The sequence below is a fragment of the Mastigoproctus giganteus genome, chromosome 10 (assembly GCF_048544385.1).
Source record: "Mastigoproctus giganteus isolate SK-2022 chromosome 10, ASM4854438v1, whole genome shotgun sequence".
NCBI lineage: Eukaryota > Metazoa > Arthropoda > Arachnida > Uropygi > Thelyphonidae > Mastigoproctus > Mastigoproctus giganteus.
In genome coordinates this window covers 211,682,112-211,699,632 of record NC_143584.1, presented here as the reverse complement: position 1 = coordinate 211,699,632, position 17,521 = coordinate 211,682,112, and the positions used below count along the sequence as shown (strand labels likewise).

At 40.2% G+C, this 17,521-nt stretch overlaps 1 protein-coding gene across 1 annotated transcript in view; it reads left to right on the top strand.

The window, feature by feature from the left end:
* The window catches only part of LOC150079852 (sodium channel protein 1 brain-like), a 61,660-nt gene that overhangs the window by 26,992 nt on the left and 17,147 nt on the right, over positions 1 to 17,521 (top strand). The window contains exons 8-12 of the mRNA XM_090383253.1: positions 989 to 1,152; positions 3,087 to 3,257; positions 9,517 to 9,605; positions 9,809 to 9,938; positions 12,096 to 12,266. Of these exons, the coding sequence (XP_090239379.1) occupies positions 989 to 1,152; positions 3,087 to 3,257; positions 9,517 to 9,605; positions 9,809 to 9,938; positions 12,096 to 12,266 (725 nt within the window). The remainder of the gene's footprint in view (positions 1 to 988; positions 1,153 to 3,086; positions 3,258 to 9,516; positions 9,606 to 9,808; positions 9,939 to 12,095; positions 12,267 to 17,521) is intronic.

Below are 17,521 nucleotides of genomic sequence, written 5' to 3'. Positions count from 1 at the left end.
TGTTAACATTATAACTGTAATGTTAACAAAAGTTCCACTTTTAAATTTCTATAAAATCAGATGTAAAACTATTAAAGGAGTCAGAAGCTTACATGTGGTATGGTGGCATGCCATGGAATAACAATGAAATGAGACAGCGAGAAAGAGGTATAAGGGACAATTATAGGGGTTGTATAAGAATTACCAAAAAGGTCCCATTACAGAAGCCATCAGTACAGCATATGGTCCCTCCAACGGCTAAACGCCTGACAGTGGTGAACCATGTTCAATATAAGGGTGTTTGTAAGATTCTGTGGCAACGAATCCCCATCTTTCACCAGCGCAGACCTTAGCTCACCAAGTGACCGAAGGGTTGGCTGTCGGTGTGCAATGCAACACCCAAGGGCGATCCACAGATGTATGATCGGATTTAAGTCTGATGACAGTGCTGGCCTCTGCAGTCGTTGGATATCTTTAGTTCCAAGATATTCCTCCACCACTTGAACTGTACATGCAGTGGCGTTGTCATGCATGAAAAGAAAATCTGGGCCAACTACGCCCCCAAAAAAGTCACACATAAAGTTCGAGACCTGTTCTCGGTAGGTCTGTGCAGTTATGGTACCCCTATCAAAAACATGGAGGGGTGCAGCTGTTGATCATTATTCCGCCCCACACGAGAACACCGCCTGCAGCGTACGTGTCCATTTCTCTGACATTGGAGGGATGGTATAAAATGATTTAAACCCTCCTTCCATGTTGACAAAACCACGAACGCACATGTTGATCGTTATTAGTTCTCTTAAGAATATAAGTTTACCTTTTTTAAATGTCTCAGTTTTCTGTCCATCTTCATTGATTAATATTTGAAATCTTCAAGATTATTCTGAACAACTTTTTGGTTTATACAATGATTATATAGTGCAAATGTTGAATTCCACTAGGTCAATGATTTTTTTTTTTTCGTTATTTTTCTTGTCATTCTCATCTGTGTTTAAATGTTTCTTTCCAGGACCAACCAATGCTATTAGCACTTTTTTGAGAAAATTCGTTATTCCCAACCCTTTATTTCGAGGATTTATCATTGGGTGTATTCTGGTAAATGCCGCGATCCTTGCAGTAGAACATCATGGAATGTCTGACCAGTTGAAGGAAAATCTGGATATAGCAAATATGGTAACCAGTAACACTTTGAATGTAGATAAGAGTCAGTCATACGATCTCTACATTAAAATGTCTAATCTGTAAGAACATTATTAAAAATTAATAAATTTATTTATTTATTTCTGTAATAAATATAATATTTTTTTTACATCTGCCAAAAAAGTTCCACTCATCCATCCTTTCGCCAAAAAGTTATTCGATTCCGTTTGATCTTAACTAAACTCTCCACCTTGGCCATTTTGGCAAGTAGTTCATTCCACTGATTTCCAACGTGCTGCCTGAAAATAATGTTCATGAGATCTAGCTTTCTGTTACCCCTCCCCAGAAATTTTGTATTTGCGGACCTTAGTTCTGTCTTCTGGTGAAAATGTACCACCCTGTTTTATTGTACTGATTCCCTTAAGGCAGAGGTTCCAAAAATGTGGGGGGGGGGGCGCTTCCCCGGGGAGACGCCAAACAGTTAATGTATTTTTTGTAGGATCCCTGGTTTGCGTACAATAATTGCTTCAAAACAAACAAATAAGAAAAAAACTGTGTACTGAATTCGCAGTTTCTTAGGGATTCGTTCGTTGTGATTCTCAGGAAAGACCCGAGGTCACTGGATCGAATCCCAGCAGAGGTAAAATGTTAATTATTGTACATTATAATAATTATTCTTAAAATAAAATTTAAGACAATGAATACCACAGAAAGCATGGCGTAAACAAAGGAAATTTGGATATTTATAAATTTGAACTGTAATCGAAAAAAGAAAAACTTTAAATGGGCAGAATTCACTCGACCATTTTCAAAAAAAAAAAAGTGAAGGAAAGTAATAGAATCTCGAAAGACAGATATACAATTTTTTTCTACAAAAAAGGGAATGGATTTTGAAGCCTTGAGGATATAGTTTGAATTTTCATAGAATAAGGATTCAGTTTTAATGTGGACAAATGGAATCTGGGAGGCCCTTTGGTCTCAGGTAAAGTTAGGTTATGTTGGATTCCTGTTAAACTCTAAAGCAACTGGGCTTAAAAGGTGTCAGTATATTGTGCGTGTAACCTCGCGTATTCTCCTTCAGTTAGCTGTTCGCTGGATGAAAATCCATGCGACATCTCTCCAGAGATCGATTGATTTGGCAACTTAAATACCTTAAAAGTTCTTCCCATCATTGATGGAATGTGAGCTCAGGCATTTTCCACTCGGTGTGGGAGGACGGTTATATAACCACTGTGTTTCCCGCTGGCGTCTCATACTAAAGAGTAATGATGCATATTGGTTGTTGTAGGGGTTTTAGGGCGCATCAACAACTTGGACCATATTGCGTTTGCACTGTACTTGATTTGTTGGACAAACAACCAAAGTAACAATATCTGAATTTGCATTACCCTAATAGCTGGATTAGTCGTAGCCGTCCTTAGATCACACCCCTTGATGTCTTCCTTCAGAGGCACACGAAGGACTTAATGTACTAGAAAATATCGCAGATAAGGGAAGAAAGTTTGCTTCGAATCTTGGATACAGTTGCTTAAATACCGGTAAATTTTGAAAATATTCAAAAGGAAACAAATAAGAACGCATGCCTTATCTTCCTTTCCCATACGATGTTGTTCTTAGTGTCCCAAGTGGGGGACTTCAGATCCTACGAAATCCATCTAATAGTACGTCCTACAAAGTGGTACCCAACTTATATGTTCAGTTGAGCACCACATGGAGTTTCCCTTGAAACTGAATGTTATGCATTCTTAAAATTTTGGGGGATGGGCAGGACTTGCAGTTCATGCACCACAGGTATATTGAAGTTGATTCTGTCTGTACAGTTCGAACTGTATGTAAATGACTTGGAACATCCTTTCTGCACACTCGTATGTAATCTCGTATTTTCTTTCCGTTTTTATTTTCAATTATTTCTTTTGCAATAAGGTCATGTTAACAATAATAGTAATAATATTTTCTAATATTTGTAGATTTTACTACCTGCGTTCATTACTAAAGGGGCGCTGGAACTTATTGCTCGTGGAAAATATTTTTTCTTTAATAACTGGAATGTTCTTGATGTGATAGTTTCGATTACCGGACTGTTCGACATTGCTTTAAGCAAAGTAGCCAAGTTGACATTTGCTCGACCACTGAGAATGGTAGGTATAATTGCAGTTTATATTATGTCCTGTCCTCTGTCTATATACTGTCCTCAAAAGTCGTGGGACTTTGTAATTATCTACAAAACGTATTTAACCCTAAAGAAATCAGTAGTGTTCTTTGGCCGTAATGACAACTGGGGTGGGGAAGACTTCCTACTAGTTTCTGGAAGAAAATCTGCTTATTCCTTCTTTAAAGCACCTTACATTCCAATAAGAAAGAGTACCGCCTTGTCCTTGTCCTAATCCTGAGTTTAAATTCATTTCAAAGGTGTTCATTGGGTTGGGGATCACTGCAGTGTTCCGATGTTATTCTCGTCGAGGCACACGTTCACAATCTTTGACATGGAGCGTTGCAGAGTTGGAAGATGTAAACCTTAAAACAAGGTATAAGAGCCACTTCCATAAAATGATCACAATGTAGGAAACACTGAATTGTTTAGCACACTAATGCAAGACACAGCATTCGTGGCTCCATATATCACGACAAGCGGACTTAGTCCATACCACGAGAAACACCCTCAGACCGTGACAGGTCCTCCTATCAAAATTATTCGGCGTTCTCGTGGTATCCTTCCTACCAAAACACGTCCATCAGACTGGAAATGAGTGTAGCGTTAGTCATTGTTGCACAGAATCGATTTCCTATAATCCACAGTCCCGGTTCGGTGTACCAATCGGAGGTGTGCATTTGTTTTTATTATCAGTGACTCGTGAGCTCTTCCATGAAAATTCATGGCATGCAACTTTAAGCACTTATCGTTGCCCGCCTGCAACTCAACACTCAAATTCTGTAAGGTCTGATGGCGAGATGAAGCCACCAAGCATCTCAAGACGCATCGATTCTTGTATTTTATGCCTGCCTGTTCGTTTCTTGCGCTCCTTGTCATCACTGGACTTCTCTTGTTTCAGAGCGTTGCCAATTATCGACTTTAGTAGGCATTTTCCTCACATAACATTCAGCTAACATTCCCCTTTGAACTCTGTGAGTTCTTTCTGATAGTTCATTTGAAATGAATTCAGAAAAACTTCTGATCAACTTTATTGGCCAAAAAATTGCATATTTCGTAATCACACAATTTTCTGCAACCATTAAGGTGTCTCCCATGATTTCTTGTAGGACAGTTATATGATGTATTTAGCTCTGATGTACATCGTACATCAGTACTAAATGTATACTCGAATAATGTACCATAGAAATATTAAGCATTAAATAGACACTGTTTTATGTACGTTGTTTTATCTGATATCCCAATTCAGGTGCGACTTTTTAAACTAGCAGAAGAATGGAAATTGATTAAGAGGATGCATGGAGTTACTGTGTCCAGTATAAAGTCCATTTTGACGTTAACAGTAGTTTTCTGCATAGTACTGTATATATGTACCGTGGTGGGGTTGCATCTGTTAAATCCAAGATACGAAGATTATAAATATCCCCCTCTTAACAGGCCAAGGTAGGATATAAAATCTGTGGTATGTGAAGTAAGTTTGTTTTCGAATGCATTGACATAACTAAAAATTTTTCCATAACTTGTTTTGAATAACCTAATAGAGTTGATAGTGTAATCTTTCTTTCATAACTTTCCATGAGCATCTTTACCAAACAGTTGGTCAAAAATTCTCAGTTCGATTGATCATTTATTCTTCCTGTTTTGGTTAAGATCTTCATGATCATTGCATACAATCCCCTTTCTGTTCACTGGAACATTTATATTATCACCCAAATCTGAAACCAGCAAGCCTAGCCCATTCTCCGACTGTAAAGACATCACAAGTCTTTAAGATTCGCTTATACCCTCAAGATCCTGCTCTCAACCCTCATGAAACGGACTTAAGCGTCGAATCTCAAAGAATCCAGCACATCGTCTAGAGAAGATCAAAAGCAGTAATGCCCTCTGAATATCCCACTCACGAAAGTGCTCAGATATTCTGTGTTCCGAGGCAAACTAACGTTCACTTTTAAATTACCAGCACTGGGCATGTGTATAGCTGGGCTGCAGTTCCTTCTTCACTTCAAATTTCGGCATTAATTACTGTACGTTTTATTCGTTTTTAAAAAAATTCAGTTTTATCTTAAAATGAAATAAATGAAAATCAATAAATGAAAGTTTCATATTCAGATAAGGCCCCAACGGGCACTGCAGAAATGTTTATTTGCTTCCCAAGAGGCATCCTTACTGAGTCTCCTTTGATCACCACTTTGCCAATGAATACCCCTCACGGATAGGAGTGCATATCTCCGTCCGCCCCACAACAGGTAGACAAGGTTTGGATTCGAACCCCGTTAATGACGCGAAGAACTTTTATGCCGTTTTTCGCAACGTAGATGAGTTATTGAGTCTCAGGTGAGGGTTGCATGTGTTTTTTCCACTAACCTCAGGATTTTCATCTAGCAAACATGCAAATCGACCAGAGAATACATGCAATATGCAGACACAATGTACTAGTGCCTCAGAGTTATTAATTGGCGTGTATGTGTATTTGATGGGCTCCAAAGCAACTGATGTTGCACAAATTCGCATCACTATGAATCCAACAGCATTTGCTTAGGACGCAGACCGTAAGAAATTAACAGACTTTGGGACTATCTCTGATTATAATCACTTCTAAGCAAAAATGCATGCCGTTATTGCTTAGAAATGATTTTTGCTCTATCGATAACAAACTCATCTACTCTTGTGTATTAAGTCCATAAATTGCGTGTGTTCTCTGGTCGATTTGCCTGTTTTATCCCCTAGAAACGGGTTTCTAGGGGATAAAACCTTGCTATGTACGTATGAGACCGACTAACTCAGCCAGCACAGTGAAAAAAGCCCATTAAAGTTCCTCGCGTCAAGACTGCCTAACCAGCAGTGACACGAGAATCATCGGTGTCAAACGTCTCGAGACACAATCAATATTATCCAACACAATTTCCTAGTAGGATAAACAGCCGTCAAACTAGAAGCACCAAAAGAGTTGTCACACACACCCAAGTTGTCTTGTGGAGAGGACTTTTTCGTGTTCAAAATAGCACTTTTCTAATTGATGCGGGGAAGATCGTGGTTATGACCACTGTGTTACCGCACAGAATAGTAGATAATAATAAAAACAGTCATTGAATGGCTTGTCTACTATCCTGCAGATACTCGCAGCTAATATCTCTGCAATACACTGTTAACTTGGTCAGTCATAGAAAAATGTGACCAAGTCAACAACTTGAGGTACTCTTCTCTGATGGCAACGTATGCAATCAATCATCCTGGACGATGTGGTGACCAAACAAAGGTCACTGAGGGTGCAGTGGAGCCGATTCGAGAAAATTGTACGTGGAGGTGGCAGCCAAACAAAGTTCAGTGAAGATGTAGTGGTTATGGTTCGAAGAAGTTGTACGCAAAGCGTAAAACTTCCTGTAGCCTTTCTTGGAGCCCAGTTTAGTCTTCTCATAAGCCAATGTTCTAAGTTTAGGTGCCGCTTCAAACGAGATTGGGGAGCAGACACTCAGATCACCAATGCACACATCATTACAAGGATCACGCATCTATAGTTACATTGGACAATGAGTCCGGGTTAGTAATAGCCGGTTCGCTCTTGTGTGATGGCCCACAAAGCTCCGCAGAATTTGCATTCATGTCATTGAAATGGGGAATAAAGGAGAAGTTAATGTCCCATGTTATTCCTAAGTCTTTACTCTTTGAAGCTTGATCCATTTGATACATACCGGGTTGTCTATCATCATTTTTTAGAGGTTATCTGCACGGATTTGCCTAGGTTGATTTTCAATCAAGTTGAGGTTAAGGACATGTATTCTAGCTGCTTTTTCTTCTGTGCTACTTAATTCTTTCTTAATCTAGGAGACTCTGATGGGTCTAAATCTTAGAAGGTAATGAAGATTTTCATGTCATTTGCATAGGAAATTATATCTTAGTATTTGTGACTTGATAATAAAAGATTTTTGAATCCGAAGAGGGGTATCCAGAAGATTGGTGATTGTTGACCTTTGACTTAACAGAGTATAAGTACCGAGGTCTCTTGAAACAATGATTGATCAATGCTGCATGAAACACCTCAAATATTTTAAGAAGAGAACATTCTATTTGTGGGCCGAAAATCCTTTGAAGCTCTTGGATTTCTGACTTTGGGGACAGGTCTGACAATATAAGACCGTGTTTATGGTGAAGACGTTGCATAACTTGACAACAAACATAAATTATTTTCATATCAATAAACTTTATGAAAATAATAAATATCAATTATTATTATTATTGATAATTTAAATAATTATAATTTATAAGACAAAAATGTTTTCATACCAGTTGCTAGTTATGTGTAACTACACTTTCAGATTCCGGTTTAACGACTTTCCTCATTCCCTGTACGCAGCGTTTCGAATCTTTTGTGGGGAATGGATAGAGACTGTGTGGCTCTGTATGATGGGCGAAAAAGAACGGTATGTCATTTGTCCGATTATCATAATTTGCATCTTGATCCTGGGCTACTATGTGGTCCTTAATGTCTTCGTTGCAGTTTTGCTAGGCTCTTTCGATATTGAAAATTATGAAAACCGGGTGGTGAGTCTGCATTTTTCAATTACTCTTTTAATAGAATGATATTTAAAGTGAAGTTGTTATAAAAGGATTTTCTTATTAATTAATAATTTTAACTAAATGGAAGCTGTTCGATTTCTTTAAAATATATTTTATTTTTATTAGGTTCAAAATTTTGAAGATAGTAATTGAGTAATGTTTTGAATGTGACACTTTTCGTTTAAACGAAATTAATCTCCATTATCCGTGACCACATAAGTAGTGAAATGTATAAACTCATTGGTCGAATCTCTGGTCGTGTTTGATTGAGTTTACTTCCAGACTAACTGTGTGACGTCATAGGTGACGCCACACAAATTTTAAAATTAAATTTGGTAACTTTTACTCCACAATCGATTGCAATTTTGCGTTTGAAACTATTTGTTCATTTTCGATACTTGAAACTACAATGCTCGACAAAACTAACCGAATACTTAGAAAACGTGGTGTAACTCCTGGTGTAGTTCTGTTCTCTGATGAGGCTCGTTTTAGCCTACAAACAGATTCTAGACGTTATTTCATCTGGAGACAACGAGGAATGCGGTACCATCCCTCTAACATCGGAGAAAGGGACACTTATAGTGGAGGCGATGCTCTCGTGTGGGGTGGAATAATGATCAACTGCCACACCCCTCAATGTTTTTGATTTGGGTACTGTAAATGCGCAGATCCTCGAATCATATGTGCGACTTTTTAGGGGTGTAGCTGGCCCAGGTTTTCTTTCGTGCACGATAACGCCATTGCACACAGAGCTCTAGTGGTGAAGGAACATCTTGAAACTTAAAATCCGATCGTACATCTGTAGAACGCCCTTGGGCGTCGCACTGCACTCCAATTCCTCGGTCACATGCTCAGCTGAGGTCTGCGCTGGTGGAAGAATGGGATTTGTTGCCAAAGAATCTTATAGACACCCTTAAATAGAGCATGGTTTATCGCTGTCAGGCTTGTTTAGCTGTTGGAGGGAATCATGCGCTGTACTGATATCATGTGATCATATTTTCAAGTATCTTCTATCGATTTCTGTAATGTGATCTTTTTTGGTAATTCTTATAAAACCTCTATAAATGCCCATTATACCGTCCGAAATTTTTAGCTGTCTCTTCATATCACCATTATTCATCTAAAGCTGCACGAGTTACACCGCGTTTTCTACGTGTTCTCTAATTTTGTTGAGCAGTATATATAATTTCAGTTAATTATCTACACTTAAGATGTTCAAAAGATGTTGATCTTTCAGGCTGAGCCCAAATTTTCAGAAAGGATTAAGAAAGCATGTCGTCGAATTTGGACCAAATTACCGAAAATAAGTCAGGTATGTTATCTTATAGTGATATTCGCAATATATAATTTAAGTCAATCGTCTTAAAGTGGGCTTTAACCTTTTGGGAGTATTAATAAAATTTGGGAATCAACCTTCTAATGGTTGTTGCATTGGTTATCTCATCTTGGCAATCACACTCTAATATTTATGTCTATTTAAAGTTTCGACCATTTTGAGTTGTTGAAAAGTCATTCCGTGTTCTTATTTAAAAGGCTGAAGGGGTTATCATATTTTCTGAAAAGAGATTTTGTATTTAAGTGATATCAATATCGGTATCGAAGTTCCCTAATGATAGGTTCTGTGGACAAATGCGTCTATTTTTGATAAATGTTTTACATGAATGTTAATATTTATCCATTCATTTTTCTTGTAGGCAAAGTTCAATGACGTTGAACATCAAATTGGTGACCAATCACCTATTGGAGAGAAATCTCATGTCCAACCTCCTAGTGCTCAAACAGAGTAAGAAACTGTTAATTATAATTATTTATAGTAATTTGGTATTAAATTTAACCTAATGATGGCCTTTTTATTGAATATGTAAAGTTAACAGCAAAACAGGTTACCTTAAAACATCGTAATTTATAATTAAAATAGTAAAATGTAATCACCAATATTGCCTTTCAACTTACCTATTGATGTCTCAGTAGCTTCTATTCTTCCAGGGAATTGCACTATCCCAAATGGTGTTCCGGATATTACGTGAACAACCACAGAAGACTGTGCAGATTAGTATCGAGCAAGATGTTTGAGTTCTTGGTGATCGTTGCCATCATCATCAATACAATTGTTCTTGTAAGCACATTTTAAAACTCAACTTTGAAAATTCGACATACGTTATTACAGTAGAACCTCACGAATCCGGCTATCTCGGGGACAGTATGTTTCGCATTATGGAATATTCCGGATTTGTTTATCTTCAGATACTCGGGATTTTCATCCAGCAAAATAGGCAAACCGACCACAGAACTCACGCGATTTATGAACTGAATACACGTGAATAAATAAGATTATTCTCTGGGGGGCCCCAGTATTGTAGTTTTTCTGTGCTATTAAGTACTATACTGTGAACTACACTGCTCGACAAAATTAACAGAACACGTAGAAAACGTGGTGTAACTTGTAGCTTGCAATGAAGAGGGACTAAATTTAACACGGTCGTGTATCATAGAATAACGATGAAATGAGGAGACAGCGAGAAACTTCGGGAGGTATAAGGGGCATTTATAGAGGTTGTATAAGAATTGCCAAAAAGGTCATATTACAGAAATCGATACAAGATACTCGAAAACGCGGTCACATGACATCAGTACGGCCTATAATCCATTCAACGGCTAAACAGGCCTGACAGCGTCAAACCATGCTCGATATAAGGGTGTCTGTAAGATTCTGTTGCAACAAATCCCATTCTTCCACCAGCGCAGAACTTAGCTCATCAAGTGAGCTAGGAGTTGGCTGTTGCCAACACCCAAGGGCGTCTCACATAGGTTCGAATGGATTTAAGTCTGTTGATCGTGCTGGCCACGGCAATCATTGGATATCTTCAGTTTCAAGATATTCCTCCACCACTTGAGCTCTATGTGCAGTGGCGTTGTCGTGCATGAAAAGGAAATCTGGGCCAACCGTGCCCCTAAAAAGTTGCACATTGGGTTCGAGGATCAGTTCTTGGTATCTCTGCTCAGCTACGGTACCCCATCCAAAAACATGAAGAGGGTTGCTGCCGTTGATTATTATTCCGTCCCTTACGAGAACACAGCCTCTACCGTGTCAATTGCTCTGATATTGGAGTGACGGTATCGCATTCCTCGTTGTCTCCAGACAACGCCTGCAATTTGTTTGTGTGTTAAAACGGGACTCATCAGAGAACCTAACTGTACCCTGTTTGTCAGCGCTCCAAGTCACCTTTTGCATGGCACCTGTTTCGACAAGCTCTGCTGTGGATAGAAATAGGATATAAACTACTGGCTTCCTTTCATAAAGTTCACTTGAATTGAGCCTTCTTAGCACAGTCCGTTTGGAAGTGTTTTCACCTGTGGCCCCCAGCAACCTCAAGAGACAGTTGGTGACAGGACATCGTAGGGTTCCATCTTGCTGTTAGAGCAAGATAGCGGTGTGTCCTGGTTTAGTAGCCTTCGGGCGACCTTGGTCACTGTTCCTGTAATGGTTCCTGTCTCCCGAAACTGTTTCCATAGTGCTGAGACAACACTGCGTGACACATTAAGAAAACGTGCCACCTGCACCTGCCCTGCTTTAAGTTATCCAACGGCCCGCCATCTTAAAGAATCATCTGAAAGACGTGACTTGCCATCCTGAGTACTGAAGATGCGCGATCACACTGAGCAAACGAAAAAAAGGAAATGAAGTAATGTGGTCGCAACCCATTTTTTATAGGCATTAATAATTTGCATAATGTGCGGCTGTGTAAGGTGGTAGATCGATTTGCATTGGACACTCAGAATTTGCATGCCAGGATGTCTATTATATCAGAGCCTTCGTGACACTGTTCAAAATAAAATATTAATGAAAAGCATTTTGTTCTGTTAATTTTGTTCAGCAGTGTAGTATTGAATGTCTCGCAGAATGAATTATTTTATATTGTGAATAACGACAATTACATACAGTCTGCGAAATAAAAAAGGAAAGAAATCGGGTTTAGAAATTATAAATAGAATAAAATGCATAAATTTTCGAATTTTTGAGCCTTTCGGATTTTCGAAAATTCCGGATATTTGAGGCTCTACTGCATTTCTTCCTGAAATTTTACACCAACCTTTATATTAAACAGGTAACTATGGCAACAGTACCCGTTGCCATAGTTACAGGTTTTGTTGGTTTCCATCCATTTCCTGAAGTTTGTTTAAATATTTGAATTCTTCAGTAGATTTTGATGAAGAAGTTGAAATAGTTGTGCAATTTCTTAAACATATTTTTTATTCTCTTTTTCCTTCTCAGTCATTCATTGATATATACGATGAAGAAATTAGTCGAACCCACGTGCTTAACATCTTAAACCATATCTTCCTTGTTGTGTTTGTTCTGGAACTTGTACTTCGGTTTCTTGCAGTTCATTTTCGAGCGATATTTGGTTCTCTTTGGACGTTTCTGGACTTTGCTGTGATCGTGGTAAATTTGCATATTTGCTTAATTATTAATATCGATATAAATATATCTATTATCATATGATGTCATCCAACAGATAATGATTCACAATGTAGTTATTTTTTCCATTTATAGAGTTTTAATTAAGCAAAATTTTATTATTATTATTTATTTTATTTTTTTCAGGTTCGATGATACCTATACTGCCAGACAAAATTAATAGAAGACGTGGTGTAATTCCTGGTGTAGTTCTATTCCCTGATGAGTCTCGTTTTAGCCTACAAACAGATTTTAGACGTTATTTCATCTGGAGACAACGAGGAATGCGGTACCATCCCTCCATCAGAGAAAGGGACACTTACAGTGGAGGCGATTTTCTCGTGTGGGACGGAATAATGATCAACTGCCGCACCCCTCTTAATGTTTTTGATTGGGGTACCGTAAATGCGCAGAGGTACCAAGAACAGCTCCTCGAACCGTATGTGCGACTTTTTAGGGCTGCAGTTGGCTCAGATTTTCTTTTCATGCACGGCAACACCACTGCACATAGAGCTGTAGTGATGGAGAAGAAATATCTTGGAACTAAAAATATCCAATGACTGCCATGGCCAGCACGATTATCACATTTAAATCCGATCGTAAATCAGTGAGACGCTCTTGGACGTCGCATTGCACGCGACAGCTAACTCTTCAGTCACTTGATAAGCTAAGGTGTGTGCTGGTGAAAGAATAGGATTTGTTGCCACAGAATCTTATAGACATCCTTATCTCGAGCATGGTTCACCGCTGTCAGGCCTCTGTAGCCTTCGGAGGGGATCACGGATGTCATGTGGACCGTATTTTCAAGCATCTATGTGTACCCTGTCTATGGTGGCTCTCAGACTAACGTCCATCTCTACCTAGTGATGAGATACAGAAACTCTGTAAAACGGGACTGACGTGTAGTTAATGAATGTTATGTAGTATCTGTTGTGAGTGTTAGGCCTTTTTGCCACCAGGGAGCAGCGATCACCTGGACAACTGCTGCCAAGTGCCGGTCCTCGGCACATGCAGTCGTTTCCTGTCTTTTATCGCATCCGCTGGAGGTAGTGCAAAACCGTTGGATACATTTTCCCCTTACTCGGGTTGCCCAGTCGTTTCTCGCTGTCTCCTCATTTCATCGTTATTCTATGGTATTCCACTATACCAAATAAAATTTCGTAGAAAACGAGTTACACCACGTTTTCTACGTGTTCTGTTAATTTTGTTGAGCACTGTATTTGCAATAATGTGTACATTGCACTAACATCAATATCCGTCGCACTCTTTGTTGGAGGATCCAAAGCTCGAACTGACCTTTTCACAGTATCCCAAAGATGCTCCACAGGGTTCATGACTAGTGAACAGGAAGGCCATTCCATGGTGGTAAAATCTGCGGAATGCTCTTCGAACCATGTTCTAGTCATCACAGCTCTGTGGGGAGGCGCATTGTTCTGCTGGAAGAGTCCATTGTCATGTGGGTGCATTATGACCATGAAGGGATGTAGATGGTCTGCATGATGGACACAACCTGGACCATTCAGAGATGCATGTAGGCGTACCAGAGGTCCCAACGTGTGCTAGATGAACATGCCCCAGACCATTACCGACCGTCCACCTGCCTGAACAGTTACTTGTTTTCATGACGGGTACATAGCTTCGTGTGGTTTCCACCAGATACGCACCCTCCACTCCGCTGAAATAACTGGAAACGGGACTCATTGTACAAGGAGACCCGTCTGCAATCATCCAAGGTCTAGTGCCGATGTTCTTTCGCCCAGTTGAGGCGTAGAGTCCTTTGTCGTGGTGTTGGCAATAGGGCTGTGGTGGATCCCATATCCTATTGCGGCTAATAATCGCCTGATGACCTTGATGGAGACATTTGTGGCAACTGTCTCGTTGAAGTCTGCTGTGATTTGTACCACTGTCGCTCTCTGTTTGGCTGAAACAATGCGAGGCAGACTCGATGGCTGCGTTCATCCACCAACTTTCTCCGCCCGCTGCGCTGTCCACGATGAGATGTTATTCCGGAAATAGCGCATTCCCGATACACTCTTGATACTGTCGAACGGGGATAGTGCAATTTCTGTACCACCTCCGCGACAGAGTGTCCCATGCGTCGGGCACCCATTATCATCACCCTTTCAAAGTCGGTCCATACTGACATCGAATTACCGTCTACGTGAATGCAGTGTACCTATATACCTACCAAGCAGTGGGTTCGTCCACTAGCGAGATGGGTAACAGGGTCTCGTTGCCCAGGAACCAGGTGTCCCTTGAATAGTGTCCTTTCAGTGTAAATATAAAATATTAAAGCAGACAAATATTTCGTTATTGTAGAGTAGAAATATAATTACAAAACATATTTTCTTGAATTATGGATTATACGTCACTTTTAGGAGGAAGTAGCAGATAGAGATAAGAGGCTTCTGTTTTGCCTTTGTTTTAGCGCTGAAAACCCGAAGTATACAATACTTTTTATTTTTCAGATTGGAGCTGTAGGTACTTTTGGATCACTAATCCGGCTGAAGGGTTTCACAGCCTTTAGGCTCTTACGATTGTTTTCGCCACTTCGACTAATAACGAAGTTAAAATCATTGCAGGTGCGTGTGCATTCTTTTCTTTACGAAATTCTGTCAAAAAGATTTTAAATAACTATGTAATATCAATACCAATAATACACTGCTTCGACAAGTTAACAGAACAAAAAGTTTTTCATGAATATTTGATATAATAGGCATCCTGGCATGAAAATTCCGAGTATCCAATAGAATTCGATCTACCACATGGCAGGCCATTGGACGACTTGAAGCCAGACATTCACAGGGGGCTTAAAGTCAAGTCAGCTTAAAGTGTCACGCAGTGTCGTCTAGACACTATGGAAGCAGTTTCAGGTGACAGTAACCACTACAAGAAGAGATGGCCAAGGGTACCCGAGGCCTACATCTTTTGAAACTGCTATCTGGCTCTAAAAGGAAGGTGGAAACCTACGATGTCCTGGCCTCAACTTTCTCTTGAGGTTGCTGCAGCCACAGGTGAAAACATTTCTAACCAGACTGTGGTAAGAAGGCTCAATTCAAGTGGATTCTGCGCAAGGAAGCCAGTGGTTTGTATCCCATGAATCCCGAACCACAGCGGAGCTCGTCCAAACTGGAGCCATCAACATGATTCCAGATGTAATTTCATCTGGAGCAACGAGAAATGCGGTACAATCCCTTCATCAGAGAAAGGGACACTTACGGTGGAGGCGGTGTTTTCACGTGGGACAGAATAATGATGAACGGCCACAGCCATCTTCATGTTTTTGATAGGGGTACCATAATTGTGCGGAGGTACCCAGAAGAGATGTTCGAACCCAATGTGAGACTTTTTAGGGGTGCAGTTGGCTCAGATTTTCTTTTCATGCAGGACAACGCCACTGCACATAGAGATGAAGCGGTGGAAGAGTATCTTAAAACTGAAGTTATCCAACGACTCCCGTGGCCAGCACGATAACAGACTTAAATCCGATCGTTCATCTGTGGGACGCTTTTAGGCTCCCACGCTGACAGCGAACTCCTCGGTTACTTGGTGAGCTATGGTCTGCGCTGGCGGAAGAATGGGATTTGTTGTCATAGAATCTTTATAGATACCCTTATATCGAGCATGGTTCACCACCGTCAGGTGTTTAGCCCTTGCAGGGGATCATATGCCATACTGATGTATGTGACCATCTTTTCGAGCATCTTGTATCGACTTCCTAATGTGATCTTTTTGGTAATTCTTATACAACCCTTATAAATGTCCACTGTACCTCCCCGAAGGTTTTTGCCATCTCCTAATTCATTGTTATTCAATGGCACACCACATACCACCAAATCTTATCTCGCTTCATCGCAAGCTGCACGAGTTACACCACGTTTTATACGTGTTCTGTTAATTTTGTCGCGCAGTGTAGTACTAATTTTCTCAGTTAGATGATTAGTATAGTTTTATTGATAATTTATCTCATGTGCTCTGTATGATTTAGGGAAGCATGTCGGCCAATTCACACAGTTGATATCTTTGACTGCCACCATATTGTTGATTTGCTGTGTCCTATGGGATTGAGTGATATCGTACATAAGAGGAGAACTCCTTGCCTGCAGCAACATCTTACGGAAAGACCGTGGATTTTTGTAATCGCTTGCGGGTAGGGTCTGGTTCTTGTTGATGTGGGGATTTGCACAACTACAGATCCACCCCATACCAACAATCCACCTCCATCGAACTGACCACTTTCTTGGACGTAAACAGCGTTGGGTACACCACATATCACCTTTCACACCACGCTAGGAATCGATGAGAACCCACTGTAGGCGGTATCTGGACTCAACTGTGAAAAGCACACGGCTCCACTCCACGTGGGTCCGATTATGATGTTAAAAAAATGCCCACATTCTGTTTGATCTACGATGTCAAGCACATAATGTAATACAACCATAGGTCTTCACACATAAAGAACATGTCTGTACAAATCACTTCGATTTCTTTGGGTTGACACCACTGTGCCCGTTGCTGATGGAAAGTGCCCGAAGTAGAGTTCAAGTGTCGATTGTGACCAGCAATAGAGAGGGTATTACTTCGGCATTTTGGGTGATCTTCGAACGGTTTGGGTTTCCTGGAACCAATTTCGTCACCTGCTGATAGCAAACACTTTATGCCACACCAAGTCATAGCCCTGCGAGCTGAATGTCCAGCCTCCCGCCTCGAGAAAATCTTTCTGAGATGACATTTTCAGGTTCCTCACTACAGGTGCATTGTCTTTTGCACCTGTCGTTCCCGAAAGAAGTGCGTCTACGACATGGTCGAGTATTTAACGAAACCGTCACACACTTGAATTTGTGTTTTTTATTCCGGTGTTTCTTGTGAACGTAATAATTTATATCAAAAAGTCAATCCGTAAAAGTTTGCTGTTATTGCAGCCACTCTGGATATCAATGCGGTAGACTGCCCCAGGTGCAGGGATCCTTAATTGTTTGACCAGCGTATTTAGGTTTAAATGTGAGGAACAAAAAAGATGGTGGAAATCCGTACCATGTTCTCCGAACCATTTTTTCATGATTCTGGCACGATGCGCTGTTACATTGTCATCCATAATGTGGACATCACCTTCGAGATAAAAGTAACATTGCCGAGTTGAGTAGATCTGATACAAAATTCAGGTACTTCCTGGATGACATCGGACCTTCCACCGATAACAACGGATCTAGCTCGTGCCAACAAAAAATTTCCCATTGGGT